We start from the raw sequence: 17,910 nt of genomic DNA, 5'->3' as shown, positions 1-17,910 counted from the left end.
CTTACTTATCTGGACAAATGTATGTGCATTTAATGTGTGTTTTATCATACTCTGTCTTTAGTTCTTTAACTTGTATCTCATAAAGGTGTGTGTTTGCTTTAGCTACTTAAGAAAATTAAAATCTCTCTTTCAAAACAAGTATAAACTAAAAACACCCATCTCTTTCTCTCTTCAGGGGAAGAAATAATATCTATACAGAGAGGTTGCAACTTACCTGCGCTTAACAGATGCACCTCCTGCTGTTCCCTATTTCACTGTCCTTTCTGTATTTCTGATTTTTTCAAGCCCTCAAAGAAAAGTAAAGTACAAACTCATCTTAAGCTTCACTTTTCTAGGGCAGTCGTCCATGAAGGTAGCATCATTTATGATTGATTTTTATTTTATTTTTTTCTAAAAATGTAATGAATGTTAATGTTAAATGGATGCATGATTGATGTTTTAGTTTACTCAAATTTACTCATGTCAGCATTGTCAGGGCACGTTGCATAAAAGTTTAACAAATAAGTTGTGCTGTGTCTTTCTCTGAAATGCAAGAAAAGGAGTGATTTTTGTTTGGTTTTTCTTTTTTCTTTCAGATTATACAATCCACCGGTGTGGTCTAGGTTGTGTGTCACAATTACACTACCATTGTGTATATTCTTCCTCAATAAAAATCCGACGTGACACTTTGTGGCCCACTTGAAAGGCTGTAAGACTGCTAGTAAATTAACCACCATTCCTGATGTGGCTCCCTTTACTGCTAGTAGGTCCTTCATAAAAACACAACTACGAAACAGCATAGTTGTTAAAGCAAATTGCCCTCATTGTCACATTACTATTCAAAAAAAAAAATTTAAGAAAACATCTGGAGAGGAAACACACAAAATCTAGGGACGACATTACAGCAAGCCATCACCTTTATTCTGATTGCATAGACCGAGCTAATGGTGTCTATGCAGTCCAGAAACATTGTTTTTCTTCGAGTGTTCCACTCCATGTTGTGTACAAAATCTGGGGAGCGGAGGAGAATGTAAGATGTGAGTTTCCATCCTGTCAAGTGGAGATGGACTTAGCCAGGAGGAGTGGACTAAGCCACTACAAAAGCCATCACCTATTGTGGGTCCTTTGCTGATGATCCTTCTCTTTCAGAAAGTACCCTGACAGAAATGGTCAGGCTTAAATGGTTTGGCAGTGAAAGAAAGAAAGATTGCCTACAGAGACAAAGCTTGGCCACCCAAGACAACAAACCCTTGTCTGTAGCGACAAAGGTGACAATGCCATCTTTAAAGAGGTGCATTTCAGTGTATGAGCCACATGCATCATATTATGCCCAACTTGGAAGAATAATGGTCACATATGATGTAAAGCTGAACTCCTGGCATTGTCCTTGTGCCAGGTCAAGAAGTTCCTGCCTCCGTAAATATATTGCTAAATAGCACCTGTTCCAGACTGAACATCAGCTTTTCAGGACCGTTCAAAGCACAGATCAGACCACTCAAGTTCATGAAAGTGTAGATGACGCAGGCCTACTGTACCCCCCAACAAAAGAGCTGGAATCTATGATTCGGTATGTCATGAACAACAAGACCATCCCTGCAGCTCTTCCTGAGCACCTGCGTCTGCCTTCATTTTCAAGCACATACCCAACTAGCCTCATTCCCGATGAGATGTGCTGGAAATTTACCTTTATCAGACCCTCTGCTCATCACATCAAAGGCCAAAATTCTTACAAATACAAGAACTATCCATGGTAAGTAATTTTGTTCCAATAGGATCTATAAAATACATAATGACATCAGTTCTGAATATGTCCTAAAAGGTATTGTAGTATGGCTTAATTTTTTAACATGGTATTTTTCAGACGTTGCCACCTACTCAAAATGTTGCCACCAGTGTGGAATCCACTCCAGGTATCAAGAGTGGAAAGATGGCCTGCATAATTTTAATGACATGCTACAGGTTAGGCTATCTTAAATAACTGACCATTATCTCTAGTAAAAGTAATGCTTTGCAAGGTTTTTCAAGAAGTGGATAGCAATTATTGTTTGTGTTATCTTAAATCATAGGTCCACACTGCTGTTGGGAGAGTGGTTCAGTGTCTGGAGGTCACTATAGGGGAACAGTTTCCTCCAGCCAAAACAGTGCTCCATGCCTATCTCCATTTTGAGGCACTCACAGGTCACGAGTATGAATACTCTTGTGTGACATGTGGGGATCATCCACCCATTGTCATCATGGATCTCCACAGAAAAGGAGCATTCAACATGTCATGTAAGTGTGTTGGCATTGATCAATTTGAAATTATGTGCTTTGAGCAAATAAATCATTCTGAGTGATTAGACACTGCTTGTGCATATTTAGCCACAGGAGGCTTGTACCTAATTTTCTCTATTATACAGGTCGTCTTATTAATATTTTTTCCTTTCTGTATGTTGTTAGTGAGTGACATCAAACCACCACAAAAGGATTTCAATGGACACATGGATATGGATTACTTTTGGGATAAACTGGCCCTGCAAATGATTGGTCGTGGCTTTGTAAAAAGTAATTCTCTTGCTTTTATGTGCCTCTTCTTGACATTTGGTATGCTATTTACAATCTGTTTTTGAACATTTAGCTTTTTCTGTTATTTAAGAACAGAGCGACAATCCCTTCACTGTCCACCCCAATTAACACTGTTGGGCACCATGGATTGGAAGAAATACACGCAAGTCCAGTCAATGCCTTAACACAGAGTTCCAAAAAATCCACCAACCCAAAAAAGCTGAGCTTTGCGAAATAACTGTCTCTGAAGATAGACTTAAAAATGAGCTTTATAAGAAAAAGGTCAATATGATTTAATTTCTCATTTCTGCGACTAGTGTGAAGTGTTTCTTTGGCTAAGGAACATGTAAGTATTTTTGTTGCAACTGTATTTTGATTGGTTTTAGGTATCAGTGATAAGGAAACTGTGCAGGGAATGTGGTATTGATGCCATTGGCTCAAAAAGTGACCTCTTAGAGAGGCTTTCATCTGAGATGATATCTAGACAGACTTACGACAAAGTATTCGAACAGATTTGGGGTGCCTCTGGTATGTTTGTGACTGCCACTTTACCTTTGTAGGCCTTATACTTTTATTACTGCTGCCTGACATAGATGTTTTTGTCCTAGGAGGAAGGGCTGTGGTCATGTGCCCTTGTGGAATTGTGTATAGCATCAAATGCTGTTTGTGCGCAGAGAGTCCAAGGGACTTTGCAGATGTCCTCCTCTCATGGAAACACATACCCAACGTAGTCATCTTTGATTTCGCACGGGGACTGGCCACACACACCAATCTTCGCTATCCTGGGACGTTAATTTTCACGCCACATGAAGGTCGTCTAGCTGACCCAACAGATGGCAACATAAAGATGGCAAAGGAAGGAAAGCTGAAGATCTCCATGCCATGGCTTAGTATAAAAAAACAAGTCCCAGACAGCCATGGCCACCCAATTACAGCACTATGTCCTTAATGACAAATTTCATGAAGACAATTCAAAAGACGAACGGGATGCTCTCCGGAAGATTGGTCTTGTAGCCCAACTTGCTGGTAAAGTGAATAGCCAGGCTGCGGAGCAGTTCTTTAGCAAATTAAAGAAAAATAATGACTTTCTAAATATGACCCTTCCATCAACCCACGTCTTCCTCATGAGAAGTATCATCCACCACCACAACAGCCAGAAGAACTTGAGAAGACTAGAGGCCTTCAAAAAGTTATTTGGGACAGAAGTGGTGCTGAACGTCAACCACCAGGCTGTTCTTGGTAATGTTTGAATTACTGCAATATCACTTTAGAATTGGTTTTATATATTACTTGTGCAGATGTTGTCATGTACCAATATTTTGTTTTATCCAATTAAGCTGTTTCAGAGTCCTCTACTCAATCTGGTGCAAAAGACGTTTGCCAAGTGACCAGTGTAATGTTTCCTTATTTGCATGTGGTCCGCTATTATATCATCTTTTACTATCAAACTCATCAATTAATAAACCTTTTATATCAACATCTGATATACACTGTACTTGATTTTGACGCCTGCATCTGTCATTTCATTGTTGTAATTATTCTATTGCATTTGTATTCTGTGTCATTAACTAATAATCTAATTTGCATACCTTACAGACCTTAGTGGCTCAAAGGCAACAGTGGATTTGCCAGACTTTGATGCCCCTGTTACAGGCATGGGTATGGATAAAGTAATTGCACTAACTTACAGTAATTTTCCATTGCAGTTCATTATTCATGACCGAGATTTTTTAATTTTATTCTCATAGAAACCTCTGCAGATGTGAACATGGAGGAAGTGGATGAGGATATGATTGGGGAGGATGCAGATGAGTATTCAGCTCAACCTTGGATGAAGCCTCAAAATCTTCTACAAGACAAATTCGTAGTTGTTCATGTCTTCACTATCAATGCTAAAACATACTGTCCACAGTAGCCTGTATTGTAACATCCACAATTTGTGTTAACTAAAACATCCATTTTAAAAAGACAAGTTGCCTATTTAAAAAACAATATGAAGCATCTGTGACCCTGGACCACAAAACCAGTCTTAAGTTGCACAGGTATATTAGTTGCAATAGCCAACAATACACTGTATGGATCAAAATTATCAATTTTTCTTTTATGCCAAAAATCATTAGGATATTAAGTAAAGACCATGATCCATGAAAATATTTTGTACATTTCCTACCTTAAAGGGGGGGTGAAATGCTCGTTTTCACTCAATATCCTGTTAATCTTGAGTACCTATAGAGTAGTACTGCATCCTTCATAACTCCAAAAAGTCTTTAGTTTTATTATATTCATAAGAGAAAGATAGTCTGTACCGATTTTTCCCAGAAAAACACGACCGACTGGAGGCGTGACGTGTGGGCGGAGCTAAAGAATCACGAACGCCAGTAGGCTTTTGCGTTGAGAGCATGTGGAAGCTGTGACATTACCGTGAGGGAAAAAACCATCATCCAAAACAAACCATGGCTTACATTCAGATTCAGCCGTTTATTTATGATCCAGAATCAGATCCCGAGGCTGAAACTGAACGAGAGCAGCAGCAGCAACGACTTGCTCTGAGCGGGACTCAAACCCGCGTCTCTGGCATGGGAGGGGACGCACTAACAAGGAGGCAGAGATATTTGAAGCAGTTTTACTCACCGCCTGCGGTTCCAACACACGATCGTGACCCTTTTTCGTTGGGATTGCATCATCCTTAAGAAATAAACGATACGCAAATCCGTCGTCAAACTGGGCCTTGTTTGTAAAACAAGCATCTTCGAAATGCAGGGAACAAACACTTGCACAACTCCGTTGATGCTCTGTGAAAATAAACTCCATCCACTGGTCCCTTAATGCTGTTTCTCTTTTGGTAATCTGTGCAGGGTTGTCTTGCCCTGACAACCAAAAACACACTCCTTTTGTGACTTTTCGCGATGCTCTCGCTCTGATCAGTGATTGTCTGTGTTGCTCAGCCTCTCTCTGCTCTGCTATACGGGAGCGCGCTCTTCCGGGAGAAGTGCCCTTAGGACCCATATAAGGAAATTCCACTCCATCTAACGTCACACAGAGCCATACTCGAAAAAAACTTTCCGAAACTTGTGACAAACTGGAAGGAGTATTTTGGGAACAAAAATTCTCCTTCAAACGTACAACTTAATTTTTTAAACTTTGTCCATGTTTAGCATGGGATCCAACTCTTTAACAATGTAAAAAACTCAGTATGCATGAAATAGCATTTCATCCCCCCTTTAATTGTATGAATTTTATTTTTGTAAGTGGTTGCAGCACAATCGCCAACAGAAATGGAAACTTTTAAAGGCGATTTTCTCAATATTTAGATTTTTTTGCACCCTCAGATTCCCGATTTTCAAATAGTTTTATTTCGGCCAAATGTTATCCTATCCTAACAAACCATACATCAATGGAAAGCTTATTTATTCAGCTTTCAGGTGATGTATAAATCTCAATTTTAAAACATTTACACATAAGACTGGTTTTGTGGTCCAGGGTCACATTTAGTCTTTCTTTTGATTTTTGGACACTTGGTTTGAGAAAAGAAATGGAGTCTGATGTAAGTAGTAAAGTTTTCATGTAGATATTTTTCATGGACCAAAATGCTCTTTGTTTTCTTTGTAGAAAGAACTTAGACTTTTGTGTATGTGCTAACTGATTATTTCTTGCAGATTGGAAATGCCTGCATGAAACTCATTTATGAAGATGCTCGAGCGCATGTATATATCTTTTTCACATGATTTTAAATCAGCTATTTGTAGTTTATACTTTTTTTTTATTTTTTTTAGAATTTTTAAATTTCAAATATGAATGGCAAGTGGTAGTCTTCTTAATATTTCCATTTGCTCTAACAGGGCAAAGACATATATACTGCTGATATGTATGTTGTTACTACATGGAAAGACAGTGTAGATCCCTTAGCTTACTTTCCAGTGAGTATTGAATGCATAAATCATACTATTTGACATCCAACATAAGTCGGAAGTAAAATAATTTTTCATATTTGTTAATTGTGATTTTTAGGATGATGCTGACATGAAGGATGCACTTGTGTTCCCTCTATGGACAAAGGCTGCCGGCCCAGAACATTATCTGTTATGTGTAAGATTTTACAAAAAACATTTGCATATCATGTTTTATACAGCTTTGACTACTTATTATTGACTATGATTATTATTTTATGTTGGTTTTACGGATGGGGTGTTTTTACCCTCTATATCATAAAGCAAAGTTAATTTAAATGAGAAATGGATTGTCATAACACTATCTACTCCCTACACTGTAACGGATTTTTGTAATTTGAACAGTATTTTACTGTAATATGTACAGTATAATACTGTAAATAGCAAAGGATTATGGGAAAATATAAGTTTAGTACTGTAATTATTCTCTACTGTAAATCGATTTACAGTAGCGACAATGCCCGCGAAAAAACTGACCAATGACAACGGAGACTTCTTTTCAACGTTTTTTTTTTTCCGGTTGGTTGGGACAACTGAGGAAACACTCAACAAAAAGGTTAGTATTGTTTCTGTAATTATTTTATTTAAAACCAAGATATTTTCAAATGCAGTCACTTATTAACAGCAACCTAATACGAACCAGTGTTGCAAATTGAGTGAGTTGTGAGGACAATATTCCTGTAACGTTAGTCAAGACTTTTTTTCTGCCTGTTTGTCAAGGCCTGAGGTAATGTTACAATTGTTACTGCCGTCATCATGACAACTTCAACGGGGTGAATAAAGTTTACATTGACTGATATTTAGTGACACAGAAACAAAATAAGCTTTTTTTTAACGCTCCTCTGCCTCTTTAATGTAAATTAGCTAAGCAGGAGGACTCTGTGGAAACTTTATGTTAACAGCAAACTATCTTGACGTACAAAAAGAAAACGTGAGGCAACACTAAAGACGGAGGTTGTATAACAGTATTTTGAAGTGAATATTTCGTTTTCATTTAGTTTTTTGCTGTTAGAACCGCGGAACGTCGGAGGTTTGGAGTTGCTTGGAGTTCTTTTCTGGCGGTTACCGTCATCTGAAGAAGCTGGTAAGCTAACAACAGTTCAATGAGGAAAAGCTGGTGATTATTATACCAACGTTGACTCTTATATTAAAACGTTAACATAATCTGAAAACTGTCATTTCTATCTTTAACATACTGTTTAAAAAAGCAGCAGTCAAGATGGTTGCGCAGTTTTGTGTGCGAACACTGCAAGTTATCTGTGCGAACGCATTACAGATTTTACCACCGTATATCATAATGCATAGGAACCTGTCTAATTTTAGGTTCAATGGTGGTTTGCCGACTTGTCCTTGTAGTTTTCAGATTCTGTCTGCACTAAAGTCACACATGCTTCGTAAGCACACACAACCAAATAAAGTTAACTGCAGACCTGCTCAAAAGGATGTTGTGATTTGTCAGGTTGTGGGATACTAGCATACTGTACATCCCCAAATTTTCTTAGCTTCTGCGACCATTTAAATTGGCATATAAGAGATGGGGAAAACGTTACCTGCCCCTTTCCCAATTGTGAAAAACATTTTCATGTAAAATCAAAGACTTAAAAAACTTAGATTTTTGTGTATGTGCTAACTGATTATTTCTTGCAGATTGGAAATGCCTGCATGAAACTCATTTATGAAGATGCTCGAGCGCATGTATATATCTTTTTCACATGATTTTAAATCAGCTATTTGTAGTTTATACTTTTTTTTTATTTTTTTTTAGAATTTTTAAATTTCAAATATGAATGGCAAGTGGTAGTCTTCTTAATATTTCCATTTGCTCTAACAGGGCAAAGACATATATACTGCTGATATGTATGTTGTTACTACATGGAAAGACAGTGTAGATCCCTTAGCTTACTTTCCAGTGAGTATTGAATGCATAAATCATACTATTTGACATCCAACGTAAGAAGTAAAATAATTTTTCATATTTGTTAATTGTGATTTTTAGGATGATGCTCACATGAAGGATGCACTTGTGTTCCCTCTATGGACAAAAGCTGCCGGCCCAGAACATTATCTGTTATGTGTAAGATTTTACAAAAAACATTTGCATATCATGTTTTATACAGCTTTGACTACTTATTATTGTGTTTTTACCCTCTATATCATAAAGCAAAGTTAATTTAAATGTGAAATGGATTGTCATAACACTATCTACTCCCTAGCTACAGCCATGATTATGTATCCCTATAGGTACTGAAGCCACTCTTAAGAGAGATCCTCGTGTAGTAATCATGAGTCTGGTTTTGGAGATGACCTTTACAGAGACATCTTTAGGTCCACAGCTAAGATATAATTGCCATGTTCCTATGGCATGTAATGTAGACATGCGGTTGCATTGTTCCAGCAGTCTTTTTTTTTTTTTTAGCTATGAAAATATGTATTCTCATTAATTTACAGGTGCCACGTTCTTATGGCACGTAATGTAGACATGTGGTTACATTGTTGTAAATAGAAACATCTTAATAGATTAAACCAGCAAAGCAAAATCAGGCCTCTTTGTGGATGAGGACGTCCATGTTCTGTGGGAGAAAATAGACTCAAATGGGTGTGAGCAGAGGAGTAAAATTGCTGGTTTAATATATGGCCATATGATATGCTGTTACATATGCTTTGTAACAGAGGACTCTTCATGGCTTGTTGTTAATTTGTCTTTTACCCAAATCTTAGGAGTATTGCACATCGTCTTGACCCTGGACAGTGGACAGAAGTCACAGGATTGGATATTGGGGTGACACACAACTACAATACTACTGTACATATTTTCAGCTCTGTGTATGTTTTTATTTCAAACTCCAATACATTTGTTTTCTAAAGGTCTTTCCTCAACAGACCAACAGCATTGATTGTGGATTTTTTTTTTCTCATGGTAAGCTATTAAAACAGGCTATTAATGCTAGTATTTTGTTTTTATTTCTTTTTTTCTGGAAATTAATCTTTACTCTTTTTCAGTATGCCCTTTACACTGTGCTGAACACTCCATTCAATTTTACTTCGGTGAGCTTTTCTATTTTCTTCCTTAGAAGGTTGCTATAAAGTTTATTGCTGGTCATTAAATTCTAACATGACAACTTAAATACTAATCCTGTGACATTACAATTTCTGTTAGCTTAACATGCCTGCAATCGGAGTGGTGGTGTCTACGTCTAATTTAGCGGTTTGAGACAGAGGGGTATGTGTGTTAGTTTCTTTACATCTCAGTTTGGTGTTTCGTTCTTTGTTCCTTTCTTGTCAGTAGAAATAATTGACCAAACTGAGGCATTACAGGTCACTAAATTATTTATACATTATACATTGGTTATATGTAATTATTAATTATACATTAAATTATCAATGCAGCCTGTTTATTGTCCACAACAAGAGGTGTCCTATTGGGGGCCAACAATGTAGATTTTTTTTCTTTTTTAAAAGGCATGGGAAAAGGTTCGCCCACTGGACCGAGGAGGCAAGATGCCTGACTGAAGGGACATTACGACCACTTTACAGGAGTTTTCCAGGACTAACACATGACTTGCCACAACATGTTGTTGCCAGGAGGAACCGAAAGTTATCCAACCAGGCTCTGGTGGACTTCATTGTGGCAAGAGGAACCGATAACCACATTCAGGTACATGCATCAAGAATGCATTTCTTAACTGCATTCTAAACCAATAGCTTGTCTAGCAAATAAACAACTTACACATACATGGAAATGTTTTTAATGTCATTTTCAATTTTCTCTGCACAGTCCATCATCAATGGACAGAAAGAAAAATCACAGTGGCTTGACACTTTTTCCATAAAGAAAGTGCCTGTGCCATTGTTCACTGAAGATCAGGAACAAATTGATATTATCTCCACTCACCTGACTTCAATTCTGAACAGTACACCCACACACACCCACAGTGACCAGATCAGATTCATTATGGATGTCCTTTTTCCAGAGGTAGGACTAATGTGTTAGTTGTGCTCTGCATGGTGTCATATTCACATTGTTTTTAATGTCAAATAGTTTATCCATAATGTTAGACCATTGCGCTAAAAATAATAGTTTTGTGCTTAATATAGAAAAAGCACTTTTGATTTTGTTGTAAAAAAAAAAAAAACTACAAAAAAACTAAACATGCAAAATGATGCTTGGCTTATTTGGGCAGTGATAAATCTCAATTCTTTCTCTGGTAGTCCATCATCTGTGCTCTTGCTGTTGTGGAACATGTGTCCATCTTGGAGGCTGAGGAGAAATTCCTGCGAGGACCTGTCATTGACGCAAGGTACTGTAAGGATCCTATAAAGGAAATATTTATAATTAACCATTGTTTCTACCACTATGCAACTTTTGCTTTATTTATTTTTATCAGTGAGTGGGATCACTTTGACCGCAGGATAAAGAAACAATTAAAGAAGAGTGGCAAGCCATAGGAGAGTCATCTACAGGAGTCATGCTGTTAAGAAATAAAAGTCATGGTGTTAATAAATATTTTTGTGAACAACAATATTGTCACTTTCTTTTAAATGACCCTTGGAACTTTAGAAAAGGGTTAAATTGTGTTTGTCTTCATAAAATGCTATGTAGGACATGTTTTGTAGCTGTATGACGAGCAATTGTGAATTGTACAGCAGATATTTCATTTAGGATGCAAATGATTACACAGTACTGTATGTCTAATGGCCTAAATATGGTTAATATCTAAATATAGCTTAATATAAATTCACAACATCATATATCAGTCAGTCTCCTGTATATAAAAACAGTTTATAAATAAATATAAATAATACATTTTACAGTAGGTCATAGGTCTGCAGCCTCCCCATATAGTGTTATTCGCCGTATTTCCTTCTCCCCCTACTGGACGCATGAGGAACAACAGGGGCGTAAAACTGCTTGGGGCCTATATCTACCGGCTCCAGGTCTGCAGCCTCCATATAGCGGCAGAGAGGGAGAGGGAGCGAGAGACCTTGCGTGTGTGTGCTAATGTGCGTGTGTGCAAAGCGCATGTCAGACAGAGAGCATCCTGATTGGCCTGTTTCTGCAAATCAACCAATCAATTGTCAGTGTGGGCGGGCTTTTATCTCTTCTCCTGAACAAAATTAATCAGTTATGTCTCTCTAGAAACAGGAGCACCATGACAGAGGGAAAGTGCCAAAAAAAAAAAAAGTACAAGGCACATTTTACGGCAGACTACACGAAAGTGTACCCCTGTCTTATAGATGTAAAACATAATGACAGTCTTCGGGATACCTTCCTGAAATGACTTTTTGCAGGTTGGGATGTCTGCATTGCTACACTTAATGGCAAAAATTGCACTGGTCTGCGCTAGACTTGGTTGAACAAAAATAAACAATATTTTGTTGCTTAAGCTTATGTATTCAGTCATTATTCAATGGTATACTATAAATCCATGTGAAAAAAAATTACTTCTCACTGTTCTCAGGTCAAATATTTATGTGCGATTAAAATGCGATTAATTTCGATTAATTAATTACAAAGCCTCTAATTAATTAGATTAATTTTTTAATCGAGTCCCGGCCCTAGTATATATATGTATGTATATGTATATAGCAGGGTTAAAAAGGTCTTTAAATGCAGCAACACAATTTTGGTTAAAATTGTAACCTGTTCTTTTACATGGTACAAATGATTTTTGAGCATATTAACTAGTAGTTATTACTTGACCAATTTCAATACAAACATTTTGAATATTGGTTTTGTAATATTTAAACAGATCTTTAGTATGTTTACGTACTTTGTGATAAAAAGGATAAACAAATTGTTGAGCAGAAATAATTTTGTGGATAAAGTGACTTGTATTATGAAGTATTGATGAATGTAATGTATAAAACATAACTAGCGAGTAAAATTAATGTAGTGAAAACTGTATTAAACTAGTTTCTTTGTGTATGTTTTTATGTAATTGCAGATGCCACGTGGAGAAGGAGCCCGGCGGTCCCAGGCAGCCAAGCAAAGAAATGTTGAGCGGTACACACTTGGTTCCTTCATTGACTTGGTTGATGATATGCCTGCTGTCCAAACAAAGGATGTTCCACTTAGCTCTGGCACACAGAGCCTGGACACCAACAATAGTCCAGTTTGCCACGAGGCTCAAAACTGCCGTAAGGCTCCAAGACCTTGTCAAAACTGTTGTAACTGTGTGAAAACTGTTCCAAAGTCTGAGAAAAAGTGGAATGATACTGCTGCATGTTTCCGTGTTAATAATTCTGATCATTTTCCCCAGCGAGTCATACAGGGTTCCTTTCATCAGGGGGATGCACGATTTGGGTCGAACAGAAACCGTCAGTGTGCAGTGAACAGTATCACAGCAGTCATGACGAGTGTTTGCAAAAGGATGTGCTGAATGCTGTTCTGTTGCATAGAGATGAGCTGTACACATCAATGCCATTTCAGAGGAAGATCAAGGATCGAACAGGGCTGGGTCATGTTTCTGTTGCAGAACTGCCAAAACTGTGCACACTTCATAATACCACATTCTCAATAAAACATGGAGAATCTTGCTGTGGTGTTATTGGTGTTGATTTCTATGATGACTCCTGAAGAAGCACTTCATAGGGCTCTGCTTCAGTGTGATGCATGTTTAGTAAACATAAAAAAGTACATTTGTGCAGTCATAAAGGCAGGGTCAACATTTGCTGTAGTCGATCCCCATTCACGTAATGGTAATGGTATACCAGAAGGTAATGGAAGAAGCATAGTAGTTGACTGTGATGACATATACATGTTATTTAATCATGTTCTGAAGCTTGCCATATCACTGAATGCCCAGGGAACACCTTTTGAAGTGACCTCTGTGAAAGCAAACGTCATTGGTAAGACCACGACCATGCAGACAAGTTCTAAGTCAGGTCAAGAAGGCAGTAGTAAATATGTTTTTCCTGTAAATGCAGCGAAGGAAAGTAAGTGTATTGGAGACAGTGGTAAAAACACATGTCAAGATAAAGTAGAACGTCTTACAGATGTATCATGTACAAGCACAGAGCACAGCAACTGTATTGACAACGATGGACAACAAACAAGTGTTCACATGGATTCAAGTAAGAAAAAGAGACGAGTGCAACTTGAGCCAAATCTTACACAGACTAGCAAAGTTTATGATAATTTATTAGTTGGTGATGGTGTCATTACTGGACAAAAGGCAGATATTGAGTTCAGTTTCCAACCATTAACGACTGCTGAGCAGGATGCTAATTTATCAGTGGATGATGGTGTCATCCTTGTTGATACAGAAGATGCTGAGTTAATTTTCCAGCCTTTAACGTCTGCAGACCAGGGCTCTTTGTGTGCACGTTTACAACTGACTAATGAAAGCGTTGGTGTTCAAAGCACACATTTTTGTTCTTTAGGAGTACCATGCAAAACGAAATGCATAAAAGGAGATGGTAATTGTTTGTTTAGATCAATAGCTCACGCAGTATGTGGCAATCAGGAGAAACACCTTACAATTAGACGTGCAGTTGTGAAACACCTTGAAGCTAACAGTTCTAAGTTTGTGAGATACGTACTTGAAGAGTACAGATCAGTGAAAGATTATTTGACACAGTCTAAAATGTACTTTTCTGGAACATGGGGCAGTCATGTGGAATTATTTTCTGCAGCTGACCTTTTAAAAATAAATGTAATGACCTTTAATGATGACAGATGGAATGCACACGTACCTACCGAACTGTTATTTACAGATAATGCTATTTATTTGAAGCACTGCGATGGAAATCACTATGAAGTTGTAACTTGTGTTAAACATAAACATCAAGAAAATGTCTGTGCAGAAGCATGTAACATTGAAATAGGCAATCAGAGCACAAGTCGCAATTTGATTGAGGACATCAGAACGAAATACTGTGAAGACAGTGATTATATGTATGTGAATATTCAAAGAATAAATACAGCAAAAACCCCACCTTTAAAGCAAGCGTACGTGAATACTCTAAAAAGAAATATCATTACAATGAAAATTTCAGAATGAGTATAATACAAAAAAGAGTTTCATCAAGAAGTCAGTACCGGCCCCGAATTTGTTTGCAGTGTTCGTCATCGTTTATTGTTCAGAAAACTGGTTATTGAATGTAAAAGAGATTGCTATAAAATCAGAGGTCAACAAATTACAGATTTGGCTGAAAGATGTATTACAGAAAAGTATTTACACATATGCAATACTGAATGTGAAAATAGATGCCAGTTATCAGGTAATTCAGCTTGTAAATTGTGGATTTGCTACACATGCCATCGTAAAATTCTGGGTGGAAAATTGCCTGAAGAGAGTGCTGCCAACAACATGCATTTGGTGGACATTCCAAAAGAACTAAAAGGTCTAAACTCATTGGAGGAACATCTTATTGCACGCAATATTCCTTTTATGAAGTTGCTTTGTCTTCCACGTGGAAAACAGAAAGGCTGTCACGGACCTGTAGTTTCTGTTCCTGTTAATACTGCAGTTGTCTCAAATATTCTTCCACGTAATGAATGTGATGATCACATGATAAAAATAAAACTGAAACGGAAATTAACATATAAAGGCCATTATGAATATAAATATGTCAGCACTGATCGTGTCAGACATGCACTGTCTTATTTGGTGAGACACAATAACTGGTATAATGATGTGCAGTTTAATGAGCAGTGGATAAACTCTTTGAATGCAGCTGATGAAGTTGAGAATTGTGATGATGATTTTGAAATAGAGGAACAAGATGTAACAGAAAAAATGAAGATGAGAAAGGAGTTAAAGATGATCCAGAGGAAGACATAACATATATTAAAGAACAAAGTGGTCTTTTGTCAGATACATCGCTGCAACCTGTTGATCTGGGTTCAGAGATAATCGATCAACATTTCCAAGATGTGCTAAATGTAGCACCAGCTGAAGGAAACAGTCCTATTAGACTGCTATCAGATAAATCCAATGAGGCAAAGTGTTTCCCTGTTCTCTATCCAACTGGTGGCCCAACATTTCATGATGAAAGACCGGAAAAAATCACTTTGTCAAGATACCTGAACGCAAGAATACTAAATGCAGATGGACGTTTTGCACAGAGCACAGACTTCATTTTTTATGCACAATATATATCAGAACTTGATCAAATTGTTCCCCAAAAGGATGAGCTTGACTAGTCTGAAATATGTGGACTCATAAGACGAAATCCTGTCACTGCAGCAAGGATGTTTGATCACAGATGGCATTGTTTTCTGAAAAATGTCATAATGTCACCAGCAAAGCCTATTGACAAGATAAAAGACTACTTTTATCGTGTTGAATTTCAACAACTTGGTTCTCCTCATGTTCACGGTCTGTTCTGGGTGGAAGATGCTCCGAAACTCAATGAAAATGACGCAGACAATGATCCTTTGGTTGCTGAGTTCATTGATACTTACATTACATGTGAGACACCACCAGAAAATGACACTGTACTTTACGAGTGAACAGTGTTCAGAAGCACAGTACAAGACATTCAAAAACATGTCGGAAGAAAAATAGAGTTTGTATTTTGTATTTTGTAATTTCCCACGACCACCATCCAGTCGTACGTTTATTACAAGACCAAGTCATGCAGATGAGTTGAAAGGGAAAGATGAAGATGACACGGCAAGTGCAATTATAAAGAAAGTGATGCCTTTTTTTCATCTATTGGGATTAATCAAACTATGTTTGAAAAAGCATACAACAGGTGTACCAAAAAGAAAAGTTTTGTCTTGAAAAGAAATCCAAAAGACGTTTGGGTAAACCAGTACAACAGAGATTTACTGCGTGCGTGGCAAGGGAATATGGATATTCAGTATGTCACAGATGCTTTTTCTGTAGTGGTCTATATAATCAGTTACATCACAAAAGCAGAACAAGAAATGGGTCTGTTGCTTCAGCCTACTCAGAACGAAGCTATGAATGGAAATCTTGATGCTAAAGCATCATTAAAACAGTTGGGAAGTGTCTATCTGCACAACAGAGAAATTTCAGCTCAAGAGGCAGTGTACAGACTGACAGGCATGCATTTGAAGGAATGTTCTCGTAAAGTACAATTTATACCGGTAGGACAAAATCCTATTAAGATGAGTTTGCCTTTGAATATGCTGCGAAACAAAGTGGAAAATGACCAGTCTGATGATGAAAGCAGTTTTTGGATGACAAGTCTCATTGACAGGTACAAAAACAGACCAGAAAAAGAGCCATTAGAAAATATATGTCTTGCCAGTTTTTGTTCTGAGTTCAGAATTCTGGCAAAATCAGAGGTTTCCTCACATAACCAAACAGCAGAAACTGAAATAATTCAACTCAAAAATAACAATGGCCATGTCAAACGAAGGACATGAACTGAACCTGCAGTAGTGAGGTATCCAAGGTTTTCACCCACTAAAGATCCAGAAAAATATTATCATTCATTGCTGCAGCTGTTCTTACCATATTACGACGACTGTGATTTGAAGCCGAGCACCTACAGTTTTGTTCAAAATAATAGCAGTACAATGTGACTAACCAGAATAATCAAGGTTTTTAGTATATTTTTTATTGCTACGTGGCAAACAAGTTACCAGTAGGTTCAGTAGATTGTCAGAAAACAAACAAGACCCAGCATTCATGATATGCACGCTCTTAAGGCTGTGCAATTGGGCAATTAGTTGAAAGGGGTGTGTTCAAAAAAATAGCAGTGTCTACCTTTGACTGTACAAACTCAAAACTATTTTGTACAAACATTTTTTTTTTCTGGGATTTAGCAATCCTGTGAATCACTAAACTAATATTTAGTTGTATGACCACAGTTTTTTAAAACTGCTTGACATCTGTGTGGCATGGAGTCAACCAACTTGTGGCACCTCTCAGCTGTTATTCCACTCCATGATTCTTTAACAACATTCCACAATTCATTCACATTTCTTGGTTTTGCTTCAGAAACAGCATTTTTGATATCACCCCACAAGTTCTCAATTGGATTAAGGTCTGGACATTGGGCTGGCCACTCCATAACATTAATTTTGTTGGTTTGGAACCAAGACTTTGCCCGTTAACTAGTGTGTTTTGGGTCATTGTCTTGTTGAAACAACCATTTCAAGGGCATGTCCTCTTCAGCATAGGGCAACATGACCTCTTCAAGTATTTTAACATATGCAAACTGATCCATGATCCCTGGTATGCGATAAATAGGCCCAACACCATAGTAGGAGAAACATGCCCATATCATGATGCTTGCACCTCCATGCTTCACTGTCTTCACTGTGTACTGTGGCTTGAATTCAGAGTTTGGGGGTCGTCTCACAAACTGCCTGTGGCCCTTGGACCCAAAAAGAACAATTTTACTCTCATCAGTCCACAAAATGTTCCTCCATTTCTCTTTAGGCCAGTTGATGTGTTCTTTGGCAAATTGTAACCTCTTCTGCACATGCCTTTTTTTTAACAGAGGGACTTTGCGGGGG

General features: G+C 37.6%; 3 protein-coding genes across 5 annotated transcripts; all 3 read left to right on the top strand.

Moving 5' to 3' along the window:
• The first annotated feature begins 264 nt into the window (after nt 1-264).
• On the top strand, nt 265-3,143 carry LOC113074880 (uncharacterized). The gene is made up of 7 exons (XM_026247605.1): nt 265-352; nt 576-1,729; nt 1,841-1,938; nt 2,046-2,250; nt 2,419-2,523; nt 2,714-2,805; nt 2,910-3,143. The coding sequence occupies exons 2-7, from the start codon at nt 1,642-1,644 to the stop codon at nt 3,081-3,083; spliced, it is 762 nt and encodes a 253-aa protein (XP_026103390.1). The 5' UTR covers nt 265-352; nt 576-1,641; the 3' UTR covers nt 3,084-3,143.
• A 238-nt stretch (nt 3,144-3,381) lies between these two features.
• Nucleotides 3,382-4,538, top strand: LOC113074883 (uncharacterized). Its single transcript, XM_026247607.1, has 4 exons — nt 3,382-3,762; nt 3,861-3,914; nt 4,120-4,182; nt 4,272-4,538. The coding sequence occupies exons 1-4, from the start codon at nt 3,441-3,443 to the stop codon at nt 4,436-4,438; spliced, it is 606 nt and encodes a 201-aa protein (XP_026103392.1). The 5' UTR covers nt 3,382-3,440; the 3' UTR covers nt 4,439-4,538.
• A 1,465-nt stretch (nt 4,539-6,003) lies between these two features.
• On the top strand, nt 6,004-13,269 carry LOC113074882 (uncharacterized). Of its 3 annotated transcripts, none has more exons than XR_003280839.1 (10): nt 7,393-7,554; nt 8,118-8,165; nt 8,302-8,379; nt 8,467-8,544; nt 9,189-9,249; nt 9,336-9,387; nt 9,471-9,515; nt 9,628-9,690; nt 9,942-10,125; nt 10,246-10,266. XR_003280839.1 is itself a non-coding variant. In XM_026247606.1 (5 exons), exons 1-5 carry the CDS (start codon nt 6,195-6,197, stop codon nt 13,045-13,047), a joined length of 699 nt encoding a protein of 232 aa, XP_026103391.1. In that variant the 5' UTR covers nt 6,004-6,194; the 3' UTR covers nt 13,048-13,269. The 3 variants fall into 3 exon arrangements, 1 of the variants encoding a protein (XP_026103391.1); XR_003280838.1 differs by having other exon boundaries at nt 9,930-10,125; XM_026247606.1 differs by lacking the exons at nt 7,393-7,554; nt 8,118-8,165; nt 8,302-8,379; ... (5 more) ...; nt 9,942-10,125; nt 10,246-10,266 and adding exons at nt 6,004-6,227; nt 6,363-6,440; nt 6,532-6,609; nt 12,416-12,608; nt 12,731-13,269.
• The last annotated feature ends 4,641 nt before the right edge of the window (nt 13,270-17,910 follow it).

Source organism: Carassius auratus, unplaced genomic scaffold (genome assembly GCF_003368295.1).
Source record: "Carassius auratus strain Wakin unplaced genomic scaffold, ASM336829v1 scaf_tig00015585, whole genome shotgun sequence".
In the NCBI taxonomy this organism is placed as follows: Eukaryota; Metazoa; Chordata; class Actinopteri; order Cypriniformes; family Cyprinidae; genus Carassius; species Carassius auratus.
The sequence above is the reverse complement of the archived record's forward strand: the minus strand, read 5'-3'. Positions and strand labels throughout refer to the sequence as shown.

What these genes read in the sequence shown, in the direction of transcription:
- LOC113074880 (XM_026247605.1), top strand. Translation starts at nt 1,642, where the DNA reads ATGAGATGTGCTGGAAATTTACCTTTATCAGACCCTCTGCTCATCACA. An exon ending in ATTTTAATGACATGCTACAG is followed by an intron (nt 1,939 to 2,045) that starts GTTAGGCTATCT and finishes CTTAAATCATAG; the next exon opens with GTCCACACTGCTGTTGGGAG. An exon ending in ATGAGCTTTATAAGAAAAAG is followed by an intron (nt 2,806 to 2,909) that starts GTCAATATGATT and finishes GATTGGTTTTAG; the next exon opens with GTATCAGTGATAAGGAAACT.
- LOC113074883 (XM_026247607.1), top strand. Translation starts at nt 3,441, where the DNA reads ATGGCCACCCAATTACAGCACTATGTCCTTAATGACAAATTTCATGAA. An exon ending in CAACCACCAGGCTGTTCTTG is followed by an intron (nt 3,763 to 3,860) that starts GTAATGTTTGAA and finishes TATCCAATTAAG; the next exon opens with CTGTTTCAGAGTCCTCTACT. An exon ending in TGCCCCTGTTACAGGCATGG is followed by an intron (nt 4,183 to 4,271) that starts GTATGGATAAAG and finishes TTATTCTCATAG; the next exon opens with AAACCTCTGCAGATGTGAAC.
- LOC113074882 (XM_026247606.1), top strand. Translation starts at nt 6,195, where the DNA reads ATGAAACTCATTTATGAAGATGCTCGAGCGCAT. An exon ending in ATGAAGATGCTCGAGCGCAT is followed by an intron (nt 6,228 to 6,362) that starts GTATATATCTTT and finishes TTGCTCTAACAG; the next exon opens with GGCAAAGACATATATACTGC. An exon ending in ATCCCTTAGCTTACTTTCCA is followed by an intron (nt 6,441 to 6,531) that starts GTGAGTATTGAA and finishes TGTGATTTTTAG; the next exon opens with GATGATGCTGACATGAAGGA.